The 15606-nt window shown below is 42.7% G+C and overlaps 1 protein-coding gene across 7 annotated transcripts in view; it reads left to right on the top strand.

The window, feature by feature from the left end:
* The window catches only part of CLIP4 (CAP-Gly domain containing linker protein family member 4), a 68517-nt gene that overhangs the window by 37822 nt on the left and 15089 nt on the right, over window positions 1–15606 (top strand). For all 7 annotated transcript variants that reach the window (XM_057309263.1, XM_057309262.1, XM_057309261.1 and 4 more), the window contains 4 exons: window positions 4391–4480; window positions 5268–5411; window positions 8772–8906; window positions 12512–12635. In XM_057309263.1, coding sequence (XP_057165246.1) covers window positions 4391–4480; window positions 5268–5411; window positions 8772–8906; window positions 12512–12635 — 493 coding nt within the window. The remainder of the gene's footprint in view (window positions 1–4390; window positions 4481–5267; window positions 5412–8771; window positions 8907–12511; window positions 12636–15606) is intronic.

Below are 15606 nucleotides of genomic sequence, written 5' to 3'. Positions count from 1 at the left end.
TTATTCTTAAACAGTGTCTTGCCTGTTTGGATTGCTATAAATCACACTTCCATATAAATTTTAGAATAAGCTGTTTAGTTTCTTTAAAAAATATCTGCTAAAGCTTTATTGGTTTTGCATTTAAACTATAAGTCAATTTGGGAAGAACTGACATCTTTACAATGTTCAGTCTACAATGTCCAATGTTCAGTTCACTCTAAGCTTGGAATATTGCTTTATTTAATTGGGTCCCTTAAAAATATGTCAATAAGATTTTCTAATTTTCTCTACAGCTGTTTTTGTACCAGTTTTGTTAGGTCCGTTTCTAGATACTTCATACTTTTTGTTGCAATTGTAAATGGTATCCTTTTAACCTGAAACCCAGAAGTTCACAGCCATTATGGAAAGCAAGCCCAAAGAGAAGCCCTCTATTTCTGGTCTAAGGATCAGGGGAGGGGTCCCCTACTAGATAGAAGATGGAGGAAGTCCCCTTTTTTATGATAGCTTTTTTCCCCCTTTGGTTCATTCCCGTGCCTGTCCCTGGGCAGTCCTGCGTGGTGCAACAGAAGCGGTAGATGGCGAGGCACCTGAAGCCCCACGGGAGGGGAACCCTCTCTCTGACCAGAGAAACTGTGGTCCCAAGAGCATGGATGGAATCCCCAGTAGTTTGTCTTGTGTTTTTTCACTGCTTGTTCCCACGGGCAGAGCCAATCCTGGGAGACTGTATGACAGAACAGGGAAACAACCCTAGGCATCCTGCCCAGATACCAGGAAGGGATGTCTCCGGGAGCAAGAAGGTAGCAGGGAGACCATGGAGAGGAGGAAGCTCAAGAACGTGATCTCAAGATGCTGGGTGTGAGCTCCTGGGGTCGCGGTCCAGTGGCGCATGCGTGGATCTGAACACAGGCTTTGGTCTCTGGGGTCAACAACTGCCCAGGTCCCAGGCACTACTGGATGGCACATCATAGGAGAAAGATCCCAAAAAGGATTTTTTTTTTTAATAAAAATTTTTTTATTATGTTATGTTAGTCACCATACAGAACATCCCAAGTTTTTGATGTAGTGTTCCCTGATTCATTACTTGCGTATAACACCCAGTGCACTATGCAATACGTGCCCTCCTTACTACCCATCACCAGCCTATCCCATTCCCCCACCCCCCTCCCCTCTAAAGCCCTCAGTTTGTTTCCCAGAGTCCATAGTCTCTCATGGTTCATTCCCCCTTCTTTTTATCCCCCCCTTCATTCTTCCCTTTCTTCTCCTACTGATCTTCCTACGTCTTATGTTTCATAAATGAGTGAATCCATATGCTAATTTGTAAACTGAACTAACATTGGAACTACATTGTACAGAAGTTGGGTAGGGATGTCTAGCCTGAACCGGATTGGGTTGACTCCTTCATAAAAGAAAACAAAACAATAAACATTCTCCGTAGGACTTAAATAAAACCAGAGTCCCACAACATAATATTCAAAATGTACAGGATACAATCCAAAATTGCTCAAAATAGAAAAGCCAGGAAAATCTCAACATCTCTCAAGGAAAAAGACAATTAAATGTGGCCAACACTGACAGGACACAGACATGACACAGATAAAGATTTTAAATAATACATTAACCATGCTTTAAGAATTAAGGTTAATACTCTTGAAACAAGCAGAAAGAAAGTTCAGAGAAATGAGGATATAAAAAAGAACCAAATGATGTGTGGGTGCGTACGCACGTGTGCATGGACGCACAGAGGAGTTTGGTTAAAACTGGGGCGACATAAGATTGGTGGATTGTATCAATGTTGGCATCCTGCTTGTGGGATTATACTATAATTATGTAAAAAATTACCTTTGGGGTAATTGGGCAAAGTGTGCAAGAGATTTCCCTGTATTACTTTATACAACTGCATGTGAATCTCCAGTGACTCAATTAAAAAATTCAAATAAGGAACCAAATGGACATGTTAAATGAAAAATAACTGAAAAATAAAAAATGCACTCTGTGGGGTGCCTTCACAGAGTCTCTCTTACCCACCCCTCGGTTCAATTCCTGCTGTTGTCCTTCTGGCCCTCATTCCGCCTATTGTAAGAACTTCTCCCTGGTCTGTGCTTCCTGCCTCTGCCCCTCTCTCTTCCTTGTAAACTTTGTTGTCAGGGTGATGTTATTACCCCCTCTGTTCATGCCAGCCCTCCTTCACCAAGTCCATCAGAGGCCCATTCCTTCCACAAGAGGACCAGGTCCTTATCTGACACTGTCCTCCTCTGAGATTTCACTCTGACCTGTCTATTCAGTCTTATTTCTCCCACATCCCAAAAGTACTCTTTATTCCAGCCATGCTATGCATCTGTCTCTGACCTTGTCCTTAAGATTTTTCTTTTCTTTTTGTCCATCTAGAATGCCTACCTTCAGTTCTTCCTGGCTACACCTCCAGTATGCTATGGAAGATGTCTTTTCTTTTCTTTTTTAAAGATTTTATTTATTTATTTGAGAAAGAGAGAGAGAGACCATGGCAAGGTGGGGGGCAGAGGGAGAGGGAGAAACAGACTCTCTGCTGAGCTGGGAGCCAAATGAGAGGCTTGATCCTAGGACCCTGAGGTCATGACCTGCACTGGAGGCAGATGCTTAACTGACTGAGCCCCCCAGGCGCCCCTGGAAGTCTTACCTGTCCTTCAAGACCTATCTCAGAATGTGATCTCCTTGATGAGGCATTAATTTATCTTTGTAAACACAATTATTGTCTCTTTCCTCTATGTTAATGCTTATCAGTAAATCTCCTCATATTTTCGTTATTTGTGCTCACATCATTCTACCATTCTGCATTGAAAAGGTGCTCCTTTTGGGCTGGGGCCATGTCTCGTTCACGCTGGTGATGCTCACAGTGCCAGGTGTAGTCCTTCACTCAGATGCTTCCAAAGCGGAAAGAATTGAAATGGGTGCTTGATGGAATTTAAAACTGGGTGGAGTCCATTAGGTTTTCTATTTAAATAATTTGGTTCTGTAGAATGGAAACAGAAGTCTTCATAAGGCAAAGGATTATTCGTGGGCCTTTTCTTTATTTATTTTTATAATAATTTTTTATTATGTTATGTTAGTCGCCATACAGTACATCCTTAGTTTTTGATGTAATGTTCCATGATTCATTATTTGCGTATAACACCCAGTGCTCCATGCAATATGTGCCCTCCTTACTACCCATCACTGGCCTATCCCAATCCCCCACCCCCTTCCCCTCTGAAGCCCTCAGTTTGTTTCCCAGAGTCCATAGTCTCTCATGGTTCATACCCCCTTCTGTTTACCCCCCTTCATTCTTCCCTTCCTTCTCCTACCGATCTTTCTGCTATTTCTATGATCCATAAATGAGTGAAACCATATGATAATTGTCTTTCTCTGCTTGACTTATTTCACTTAGCATAATCTCCAGTCCCATCCATGTTGCTGCAAATGTTCTGTAATCGTTCTTTCTAATGGCTGAGTAATATTCCATTGTATATATGGACCACAACTTCATAATCCAGTCATCTGTTGAAGGGCATCTCGGCTCCTTCCACAATTTAGCTATTGTGGACAATGCTGCTATGAACATTGAGGTGCATATGGCCCTTCTCTTCACTACGTCTGTATCTTTGGGGTAAATACCCAGGAGTGCAATTGCTGGATCATAGGATGGCTCTATTTTTAACTTTTTAAGGGACCTGCACACTGTTTTCCAAAGTGGCTGTACCAACTTGCATTCCCACCAACAGTGTAAGAGGGATCCCCTTTCTCCACATCTTTTTTAAAGTGAGTCTGTCTGTGACACTTGGGTGTGGTGATAGCGGGGCCATCATTGTCACAGCGCCAAAGGCAGAGAGTGTGGGGCTTCTTCCTGTCTGACGTTCACTTTCATGATGAGTGGCTTCAATGGTTTGCAAAAAAATTTTTACCCAGAATTCACTCTCCAAGTAGAAAATCTGTCACTGATTTGCATACACAAGAGTGAAATCTGTACGTTGTGTGCAAGTCCTCGTGCGTGTACGGCGGTCGTCCTTGCTCTGCGTGGGCTTCGCTCTACCTGCTGGCATTGTGCAGACACACTAGTGAGTGTGCGGAGTGTTGGACAACGAGGTAGCTGGGCTTGAACTGTTTTATAGTATTTAGAATTCCGTAGCGGATTGTTAAACAGGTCTAAAAGAGACTTGGTGGTATTTGAGGAAATCGATTGAGGTTTTCAGAGGGGCTAAGAATGCATTCTCCGCCCCCCCTTCACGTAATGAAATAGTCGATCGGCCCCTGCAGTCTGTGAATTTACTATCCAGCATGTTTCCGGAAGTGGAGAAGATTTAGATGATGAGGGATGTCTGTACTTTAAAACAGCAAGTACATTGGTATGTTTAATGTTGAAGTTCTTTCTTGCTAAAAGTGTTTTGTTTCTATGTGCTAGGCTTAATGACTTCAAAAAAAGATAGCGCTTCTGAATCAACGCTTTCATTGCCTCCTGGGGAAGAACCGAAACCCGCAACAGAGAAAGATGGTAAAATAATTTTATAACTTCCACTCTAAAAATTTAATTTACTGATGGAACTTTAAAATAATATTATAGTGATAAAGCTTATATGGGGGCTAAGTTTTCACGTTTTTGAGAGAACAATCATTGCAGGAAAAAATTATCCTTGGAAATACCTGAAGCAGCTCATCGTAAAGTGTGTACGTGGTTTCGGTATGGAATGCTGTGTGGTGCCTCTGTGTACACTTAAAGTAGAGAGCTACCAGGCTAATGGAACAGGAGGCTGAAAGGAAACTCCACAGTGGTAGAGGGCTTGATGGAAATGTCAAAGTTGCTTCAGCTATCAAATCATTGGGTGAAGAGAGCATGAACAGCACATTCAGGAGTATTCCTGCTCGCCTTCAGGTTAACACAGAATATTGTAATACTACCCTTTTTCACCTTAAAGCAAGTTAGTAGAATTTTTAAGTGTAAATAAGATTGGATTCTACTAAGCCATCTAAAGTGGGAGGTGAGAGGGAGCGTGGGGAGAATGGGAGGTAGTCGGTTTCAGTGAACTCACATGTGACGGTGCTCTCCTGTGAGAGTCCTCACGCAGCGTGAATCCTTACAGTACAGTCGCTCGAGTTGTAAAGTCTTGTCTCTAGAAGTACGGTGCAGCTGGATGAAACCAGGCGTTTAATTCAACACTAGATAATCCACAACTGAGAAAGCTCAATGGAGGGTTTCAGAGGGATTTACCTGGAAAGGCACCTTATTGGTTCACTTCTTACTGTGCACCCTTCAATATGTCCTTTTCCTTTACCTGTTTTAGGGACCCTGCTTGGATCCCTCAGCAGCTCCTCCTCCACGTCGTCTCTGGAACACAAACCGAGCTGCCCCAAGAAACTGAACGCACGCAGCACTAACAAGAAGACAATGAGCAAAAGCCCGTCCGTCTCCTCTAGAGCCAGTGCTGGTATCTATGGCTTTTTCAACCAGGCTTTCTTGGTGTTTTTTATCTTGGTTCGTTTGTAAGTAGATTTGCTCTTTTTAAATGTGTAGAAGGAAACTTTTACTTCAGTCAGATTGAACTACTTGTACTCTTCTGTCTTTCCCGTGCCCCTCCCCCCTCGTGAGTGTCCTCGGTCTCCCTGCCTTCCACCCCATGGTCCTGCCGTGTTCCTTGTCTGGACTGACTTCTTCTCTTCCACGTGCATGTGACGCCTCTGACCCTTTAAGGTTCATTTTAGGACCTTATGATAGATCCTCAGATATGTGGAAGCCATACGGTTATTACCTTTTTTCCTCTCTTTTCTAATCTAGACCCAATAATAACTAACATGTATTGTACACTTATTATTTCAGGTTCTATTTAAGCACTTACCTACCTTATTTCACTTAATTCTCAAAACAAACCTGTGGGTAGGTACTATTATTCTCATCCTCATTGTATGAGTGAGGGACCCGAGGCTTAGGGAGGTAAGTCATTGGTGCCTGGCGGCAGTTTCTAAGTGGCACTCCTGGGCTTGAGCCTGAGGTCTGTCCGCTGCTTGCTCTGCTGTTGATATGGTTTGCCTCCATCCCAGGTACCTTCCACTCTTCCTCCTGCTCCCGGGTCTCCAGACCCCTCACGGCCAGCCCGTAGAGAGCTGAACTGTTGCCCGTGGGCACGAGTACAGAGCCTCCTGCCGGGGCCCTTCATGTTGCTGCTCCACGTAGGACTTGACCTGGATTCTCATTTAGTTGAACGTTAGAGGTCTCATCCCTCTGCATTTTGTTGCTTACACCTTGAATCTAGATTTCCCACATACCGTTGTGTCGTCTTCACATTTAAAGTTCAGGTCCTTGCTTAATGCTAGGTAGGAGAGGCTCAGTGGCTCTCCTGACAGGTGGGTGATGGTAACTCGCTGGGATGTGGTGAGTCCTGCATAACCTGGTTCAGTCCACATTTCTCCAGTTATGTGTAAGGATATAGAAGGTGCTTCACTGGGGCACCTGGGTGGCGCAGTCGTTAAGCGTCTGCCTTCGGCTCAGGGCGTGATCCCGGCATGATGGGATCGAGCCCCACGTCAGGCTCCTCCGCTATGAGCCTGCTTCTCCCTCTCCCACTCCCCCTGCTTGTGTTCCCTCTCTCGCTGGCTGTCTCTCTCTCTCTCAAATAAATAGATAAAATCTTAAAAAAAGAAAAAAAAAAAAGGAAGTGCTTCATAGCAGACTCCTGCCGGAATCAGCACCTGTGGACACACTGCTGTTCACGTATTTAGCTACGGGGCACACTTGTCCACAAAGGAGATGAAACTGTTTTGGCACAAATTGTTTTCAGTGAGCCTCATAATAATGACCAGATTCTCTTTCACATACTTTTAACAGTCGTACTGAGGCAATATTTTATTATAGAAAATGTTCATGACGGGATTGTTTTCCTCTTTAAAGTACTTACTGTCCCGTGATGGGGAGGAGCCCTCGGCAATAGCATCGATGTACTAAGCCTACAGGCTGGGACTCTAAAAGCACAGAAGCTAGGAGTTTTGCCTGAAATTGTTGACTTGGAACTTGTATTTCAGAGTAGGTGCCTCTTCCCCTGCGAGCAGTTTCTGTCTAGCCTCCCGAGCAGAGGCACCAGGACAGGGCTGTTGCCATCCTGCTTGTCCTCACCTTATTCACTTTGCAAGACCTCCTTTGCTCGGAATGTGGGCTTCTGACATTTACTTGATTTTAAAATGTATATGTGGGTACGGAAGTACCTGTTTAACTTTCCACACGAAGTGGTTCTAGTGTACCTACATATTTAACCTTTTCCCCTCTTCATAAATTTAAGCCTGATGTAGGCTTAGCTAGTAGTCAATGAAGAGACTGGTCCATGAGGGTGAGCAAGAAGACCTTTTAGGAGGGGAGGGAGGGAGCATGGGAGACCGTGACAAAGTCCATGACCTCAGAGACATTTCCTTAGGATGCTTTTCTAGAGTGAGTAGATACTCCACTTTCTCCACAGATTTGCGTTTGAGGGCTGCGGACATATTGGGAAGTGAGGATAAAGAGGAGAAGGAAGAACAGATGAGGGGATGGCAGAGGTAGGGGAGGGGGTGTGTGTCCTCAGCGTCATCGTATCAGTGGTCGAACACGCTGTCCTTGGTCTGTTACATAGCCTGGGGACCCGCCTGAGGACTCGTGGTCATAGGGCCCGGGCTCGAATCCGGGTGTGCCATTGACTACCTGTGAACACCGTGTCTCAGTTTAACTCCTGAGTTTGTATCTTGTCTATCGTTATCATTCTATGGAAAGCACTTTGTAAACTGTGAAGTGCATTGGAAATACTAGTTATCGTGAGGGCCTGTAGCACTTTATCCACACCTGCCTTCTGTCTGGGTTTATGTTCCTCACTTGTTGCCATGGCTTTAGTTTCTCTCCTGTTGGCGGTGTGACTTATCCTCTGTCCCCTGCCCTCACAGAGGCTTCTTTACCTTCCCCGATGATAGCGATTCAAGTCTGTCTATGGACTGATGGCAGAAGCCTCAAGGGCCCACTTCTCTGTTATAATTGAACAGCTTTCTAGACAGTATTTCTCTAGGACTTCTGATATTTAATAGTGGGCTTTTCAGGGTTTAGGTTTGAATCAAGGTGAGGAGGAGTGGTTTGGTCCTAATAAGGAAATCAGTTAGAGCTAACTGGAAATTTACAGCAATTTTCACGTTCAGGTCACCTTCCTGTACGTATAATTCACGCTGGGTCCCGATGAACAACTCTGAGTCCAGCACTTTAGCAGACCAGGGATTGGTACAGTACAGCCCATGGGCCGAATCCAACCTGCCACCTGTTTCTGTGAAGTTTCCTGGAGCACGCCATGCCTGCCACCTGTTTCTGTGAAGTTTCCTGGAGCACGCCATGCCTATTTTGTGTATGCGTGTTCTTGTGCTGTGGTTGCAGAGCTGAGGAGTTACGGTAGAGATGTGTGGCCTGCATTGCCCCAAATACACTCTCTGGCCCTTTACAGAAAAAGTGTGTTGGCCTCAGTTCTAGCAGAGCATGCCCCGGGCAATCTGGATAGAATCAATACTTTCCAGGAACCATGCGTGCCAGGTTCTCGTGGCAATAATTTTTTCGGGAAACCCTTCACGGTTTCGTGGAATAACTTGACCTCACGTGTGAGAACCACAGTTCTAGGTGATGTGTATCAGGAAAGGTGTCATACACGGAAGTCTCTCAGCTAGACTGGTTAGAACACGTGCTGATTAAGTTTGGCTAATATACTTTTTGAGGGTTTTTTTTTTCCCCCCTTTGCTTTTTTTCCCTTCTCTTTTCCTGCCCTTTCCCCTTCCCCCACCAACCGATTAAACAGGTTTGAGTTCCTCAGGAGCGTCTGTAGCAAGTAACAGCCGCTGTGCAGGCGAGCCCCACCTCGGAGATAGAGTACTGGTGGTAGGCCAGAGAATCGGCACCGTCAAGTTCTTTGGGACAACAAACTTCGCTCCAGGTAACTGTCTGTATATTCTTTGCTCAGTTTGAACACTGTAGAATACAGAAGGTTTAAAATTTTACAGGTCGGTGAAAGGTAATGCTAGGGAGTTCTTGATGAAGGGTTCTTGTGGGTGTTGGTTAGCTGTGGCACTGGCGAGGGGAAACAGTGATGGAAACCCTGACCGGACTCAGGCTGACTGTTGCCCGTGAGGTGTTCCTGCCAGTTGTGTTTTAAATTGTCTAATGTTAAAATTTGTTTTTGTTCTCCAGCTTCACTCTCACTGATTGCCAAGTGTGCTCAATAACAGAGAGAAAATAGCAGGATTAGATTTTGGCTACGGATATTATTTTTTTTTAAATTTCAAGTTTTTATTTAAATTCTAGTTGACATATATGGTAAAATTCGTTTCAGGTATAGACATCAGTGATTCATCACTTGCATGTAGCACCCAGTGCTCATCAAGAGTGTCCTCCTTTAATCTCCCTCACTCATCTAGCCCATCCTCCACCAACCTCCCTCCAGCAGCCCTCAGTTTGCTCTCGATAGTTAAAAGTCTCTTATGGTTTGCTTCCCTCTCTCCCTTTTTTTCCTTCCCTTCCCCTATATTCATCTCTTTTGTTTCTTAAATTCCACATACAGGTGAAATCATATGATATTTGTCTTTCTCTGACTATTTCACTTAGCATAATACACTCTAGCTCCATCCACGTCATTGCAAATGGCAAGATGTCATTCTTTTTGATGGCTGAGTAATATTCCAGGGGATTTATACCACATCTTCTTTAAGCGTGCATCAGCTGATAGACACTTGGGCTCTTTCCGTAGTTTGGCTATTGTTGATAATGCTACTATAAACACTGGGGTGCACATGCCCCTTCGAATCAGTAGTTTTGTGTCCTTTGGGTAAATTGCTAAGGATATTCTTAAAATGAGTTCACAGCACATAGCTTTTATCTGAATGGCTTGGAAAGAAAAGCCAACAAACAAGTTCGAGGGAAAATGAAAAAGATTCTGTGTACCCTGGGACCTTAAAAATACATGTTTGTGTATTTACATATTCATTCCAATCTAGACTTAATATTGTGTTTCCAAAAGTAAAGATTAGCTTTCTTTTGCATTTTCAGTGATTTTAATTTCAAACATAGAAGCCAGTTGAATGAAACCATGTTTGTGTATTTTAAATGGCAATATGCTATTTTGACACATGGTGGCATTGCAGCATTTTAAGAAAAGGTTACCCAGAACATTGATTTTAAATTTGTAGTATTCTGTCAAGAACTGTGAAGGATCTGAGATTTTACCCTGCGTGTGTAAGCTGACAAGTTAGATTGCCACAGTTTCATAGATCTGGATGGAAGATGTTAGGCTCCTGATTCAGAGACAGGACTTCCATGGTCCCAGCAGTGGCAGAAGCAGAGGGTCAGCATTTTCTTGCACTCGCTCCCTGAGCCCCAGTTCCTGGGGGGCGACACCTGCATACCCAGTGGTTTATGCCGCAGGAGAAGAGCCCTGAGCTTAAGGAATCTGAACCTTTATATTAGACAACACGCATGCCTGTATTTTGTGCAGGGCCTGCCGCCTGCACTCTGTCTCTGTCCTCCCAGGCTGTCCTCTGTGCAGACATCCATGAAAAGACAGTCAGCGCCTCTGTTCATAAGACATGCAGAAACATGAGTGAGCCATGGAGAATTGTCTCCCAGCACGGTCTTGTTTCATTATACCACTTATAATTGCAATCCAACTAATTGATTTGAGTTGGGCTGTGTGTTGTATAATTCATGGCTCTCACAGGTCTCCAGGTAGTAATTGAGATGAGTTAGGATAGTCTTAATATAGTTCTCAAATAAAAACTTAAGAATCCCAAAGCTAGGGTATTTTTCACAATCTCCATGTCTTTTGAGTTCCCTTTCTCTATATTAAACAAGGTTAGAGCGGTTTCATTCACTGGATAGAATTCATTGTTTTAGGTTGACTTTGAATTTTTTAATTCCTGAGGTTAAGCATTTAGAAATTTGGGTGGTCATAAGCAAACAGGAAGTTGGAAACTTTTCTGTTAAAGTCTTTCTGTCCTTTTAGAAAGTAGTAGCATGCATGTCTTGTGGCATCAAAATTTAGATCAGTCAGTTCTAGAGAACAGTGCTAATGAAGTGAAGCTTTTTAGATTATAAGATCTAGATCTGCAGGAGGTCATTTTTAGCCTCTTTAGCCTTTTTATCGAAAAAAATTACCACTTAAATGGGAAGTGATACAAGGTGTAGTCACAATTGTTAACACTTGTCACGTCTTTCTGTGTGATGTTACACTTCTTCAAGAGTCATATGGTAAACATGGTGCCGTTATATGGTGTGTTGTAACACTGAACAGTGTAACTGTGGCGCTCAGAAGTAAAAATGGCAACCATACAACCTTGGTTAATAACATTCCGATACGTGATGACCTCTTCCAGAGCATTGCTATGGCTAAGAAGTAAGTTTGTCTACGTTACCCTGTACTCGTACACTGTTGAAGTATAGGAGACTGTGGTCATGCATTAATCTTCTCAGTGCAAAAGTATCGAGAAATGGGCTCAAATGCCATCTTTTTGAACATAAGAGAAAAAGACACCAACTTCTAGGTTGCCATTTTTGAGGTTATATAGACTCTTTGAATTAGTAATCTGGAAGTAATGATATTTTTGTATTTTGGAATTTGCAGTAAGTTTCTCAATATCTAAATTCTTATTTTTTTATTTGATACTGATTGTAAGTGACCAGATGCAATTACTACTGTATTCTCCTTTTAAATAAACACGAATGGATCATTAGACACTTTTAACTGGTCTTGAGGTACCCTCAATTTGAGAACCCTTATTCTACGAGTATGTATGTATATACTTAGACTAGGAGTATATGTCCATTTACCTAATTCTCACCACAGTAAAAGCAACCTCACTGCTTTAATTTGGCCCTCTGGAGAAGGAAGTCCTATTATTTTCCTCAGAGTGGGCCCCTTCACATACTTAAAATAAGCCTTTTAGAAAATTCTTCCTCCTAGCTAATCTAAATCTTTTCACTAAGGTTAACTATTATGATTTTTCTTTTTATCCTGGGTGGGGAAACAAAAAGAGAAAAAAGAAGAGTCCCCATGAAGTCTAATCATATTTTCCATATTACTTTTGTCCTTCCTTAAATTAAGAACCGTTTGTGATGTCGGAATGTTGGGGAGTGAAAGGAAAAGACTGCACGTGCACTTTACGATTCATACACCTCAGTATTGTGTTGTGCTTCTCACTGAAACACGCCGCATCACTGAGTCAAGGACAGTTTCTTTCTCATTATAGCGTGTAGATAGACTGTGGTCATAACACTACTTGCATAATAGCTAACTCGTGCCGAATTTGTGTATTTTCTCTCTCTCCTTTAGTGGACAACTCTGTAATTGCGCTTTGTAAAATGTTTTTCCTGTTCATTTTTTCGAATTTTCAAATTTTATCATTTGAAAGCTCAATGATCATGGTGCTTTTCCATCATTTTGTTCATTTTGTGAAAATGGGAAGCCATTCGGGCTTTGGGTTTGTATAATAGCAGAACCATTTTGGGCAAAATGCAGATGCTTTTTAAGATCCGGTGTTCTTGTTCCAGGATATTGGTACGGTATAGAGCTTGAGAGACCCCATGGCAAGAATGATGGCTCAGTTGGAGGTGTGCGGTATTTTAGCTGCTCTCCAAGATATGGGATATTTGCTCCCCCATCCAGGGTACAAAGGTGAGAAAAATGAAATTTATGTTTATTCACGAGGCCTTTTTGTAATTTGCAATGGTTTATAGTTAGAGTTCCTCATTTTATATGAAAGACACGCACTGACTACAGCTCGTGTCTTCTTTCAAGGGGTTAACCAACCACCTTCTTCAGAGAGAAGGCTCATGGAAAGCTAAATTTGCTTTGCTGAGGATTTGCAATTTTAAAACCCTCCTTTATTCCTCATTTGCAAACCCTATGAGTATGTGTAGGCTATTAGAAGTGGCGTTTGCTGCTAAGAACAGTGAGAGCAGCAAGCTTAATCTGTCATGCAAACAAAAGTAAAAATGCTCTCTGATTGCTTCAGTCACATCCTAACTACATTAAATTTCCTGCCAGCAGGCACCCCATTCATTCTCCTCCAAACCTAATGGAACCAAAATGGCTTTTTCCTCTGATTTCTTTAGTTTTCAAAAATAGATAGGCAGTAGATCTTCGGGGGAAGTGAAGCTTTAAGGGTTTATATATAATGTACCTCCTCGGTGTTTCTCCTTAAGATGGTACACTTCCGCACCGGCTCACTCTGGGTTTAAAAAAAACAAGTTGAGCAGAAACAAGTCCTCGTGAAATTCCAGGTACCATTATGTGAAATGACTTATGTGCTGAGAGAAGTTGGCTTGGCGTGCTCTTCAGTGGAGGGGAAAAGGGATGCTGATCTTTAAATAGGAAGGAACATATATGGTGTAATCACATGCACGAGAATGGATCTCCATCACGTCCCGGAGCCCCGTCTAGTTCCCTTCCAGCGAGGCTGTGTGACGGCCTCCTGGCAGATTATAGAGTTCTTAGATCCGTCCTCCACCTCGCTTGGTGTTTCTTAATAGTTTCATATAATTTTTGCATTAATTTCCTTCTTCTTTGATTGTACTTGATATACTTTTCTCCTCATCATTTATGACAGTCTAGTATTGAACACATATAATGCTTTGCAGTTTACGAAGTATCTTCCATTGAATGTTGTTTCATTTGATCCTAGTAAGTACTGGGTCAGGTGAGCTGGAAAATAACAATAACTACGACAAACATTTATTGAGCATTGAGTAAGTGGTGGGCTCTGTACAGTGTACTTCAGAAGCATATTTCATTAATCCCCCTCAAACCCAGTGAGTTGTAAGGGATTACGATTGTTCCATTTTGCCAGTGAGGAAAAGTTTAAAAAGATAAAGTGACTTAGCTAAAGTCATGTAGTTATCACAGGGGAGCAAAAAACTTTCCTCTACACTCTTGGGTCAGTAGCTGATTAGGGAGTTGAGGGGTGTTGTCTGTGAATTAAATTGACAACAGATAGATTAGCAGGAGAAAAGGCATACAGATTTATTACGTTTAAATTTGCATGCACCTGGGCCTCACAGAGAGATGTGAATACCCATGTAAGTGGTGCCATGGGAGTGTTTATGGACCGTCTTCCTAGGAAGAAAGGAGGGAGAAAAAGGCCACTGTCTTTTTAGGAAAGACAACTGGGTGGGAGATAAGATAGTTTGTGACGTCTGTCTGGGTGTGGTGTTAACTTGCCAGCTCCTCACCTGTGAGAAGAGTCAGTCTTCCCTGCTTGGTGAAGCTGCTGCCAAGCGGATAGAGCACAAAAGGGTTCTTTTTTGGGAGCAGATAAGGAGAGTTCAGAGAAAGCCTCTTCCTGCATTTTTTTTTGTTTTTTTTTTTTGATTCTCAAATGTCTTTAGCTCAAAATAACCCTTATGCCAGAACGGATGTTTTGGAGTGGCCTATTTTGATCTTACACTAGATAACGATGGAGCTGGACTCAGCCCAGATTTGTTGTTTTGTTGTTTTTCCTAAGCCCTTGCTTTTAGACAGTTTGCTGTTTTGTGGTCGGCATTTTATAAATCAAGAAACAGATACTAGCCAGTGCACAGCCCTTCCGTGTGCCAGCACGGTTACTCGCTCCACATGGATTGTTCACACCTGGGAAGCTCCCTCTGGCTCAGGTCCTGTAATTATCCCTGTTTCACAGGTGGGGAAAGTAAGGCACAGGGAAGTGACGTGAGTTGTGCAAGCGTGCACAGCTCCCAAGCGGGGATTTGAACCCAGGTAGTTGAATGTATGTTCTTGACCAGTACCCTGTAATGATTAAAAGAAGGTTGCTGACTTTCTTTAGGACCGATGTCTTTATTGATGATTGACTTAGGGTAAAATCCATGCTGAGTCCCCAGTCTTCTGGATTCTCTTATTACTTTGGACAAATCTTCATTAACACATTGCTACAGTCTCTTACAAGTTTTATTTGTCTCTCAGTCGTGAGGACTGGGGTTCTTCATTTTATGTTTGATTACCCAGAGGACACAGTGTGGCATATTTTAGGCACAGTAAATACTGACCAAATCTAGTGTAGTGTTTCTTTATGCTGAAACAGCTTACCCCCCTTTTATATTATGAAGCCACTTTCTTTCTCATGGTTTCATGTTCTTTTTCTTGCTTTGTTTATGGAACGCATGGATTTCACCTTTTTCTCCCCCTCTCGCCTTCTGTTTAGTCTTCTTTAAGGTGATTCATTTAAAAGCATCCCCCTCTTAGAAGATACAGGGCTCTCTCTCTAAATGAATTGCTGTCTCGATTCAGCTGTCTTCCTGTCATCTTCTGATTGTCTCATTCATCATCATCAAATACTATTAAGTGTCTTTTAGCACTTTGTGCTGTGCTAGGCATTCTATAAGCAAATAAAACAGACATGGTCCCTGATTTTGAGGAATTTCTAATTTAAACCAGCTTTAGAGCTCTTGAGACACCACTGATCTTCAAGAAGAAAGAATTTTAAACTGGGGAGTGCTTGAGGACAGTCTTAATAAAGTAGTGACCAATCACAATCCCACACCTCCCAGATTGTGGTTGTCTTTTTTCCCCCTCCTTTGCATTAGGAAAAAAAAATGTGCCTCGTCTCCGAGAATCTGCACGTTATTTCCTCCGCTTGGATAGCTTTCTGCTA

Source organism: Ursus arctos, unplaced genomic scaffold (assembly GCF_023065955.2).
Source record: "Ursus arctos isolate Adak ecotype North America unplaced genomic scaffold, UrsArc2.0 scaffold_8, whole genome shotgun sequence".
Classification (NCBI taxonomy): Eukaryota; Metazoa; Chordata; class Mammalia; order Carnivora; family Ursidae; genus Ursus; species Ursus arctos.
The sequence above is the reverse complement of the archived record's forward strand: the minus strand, read 5'-3'. Positions and strand labels throughout refer to the sequence as shown.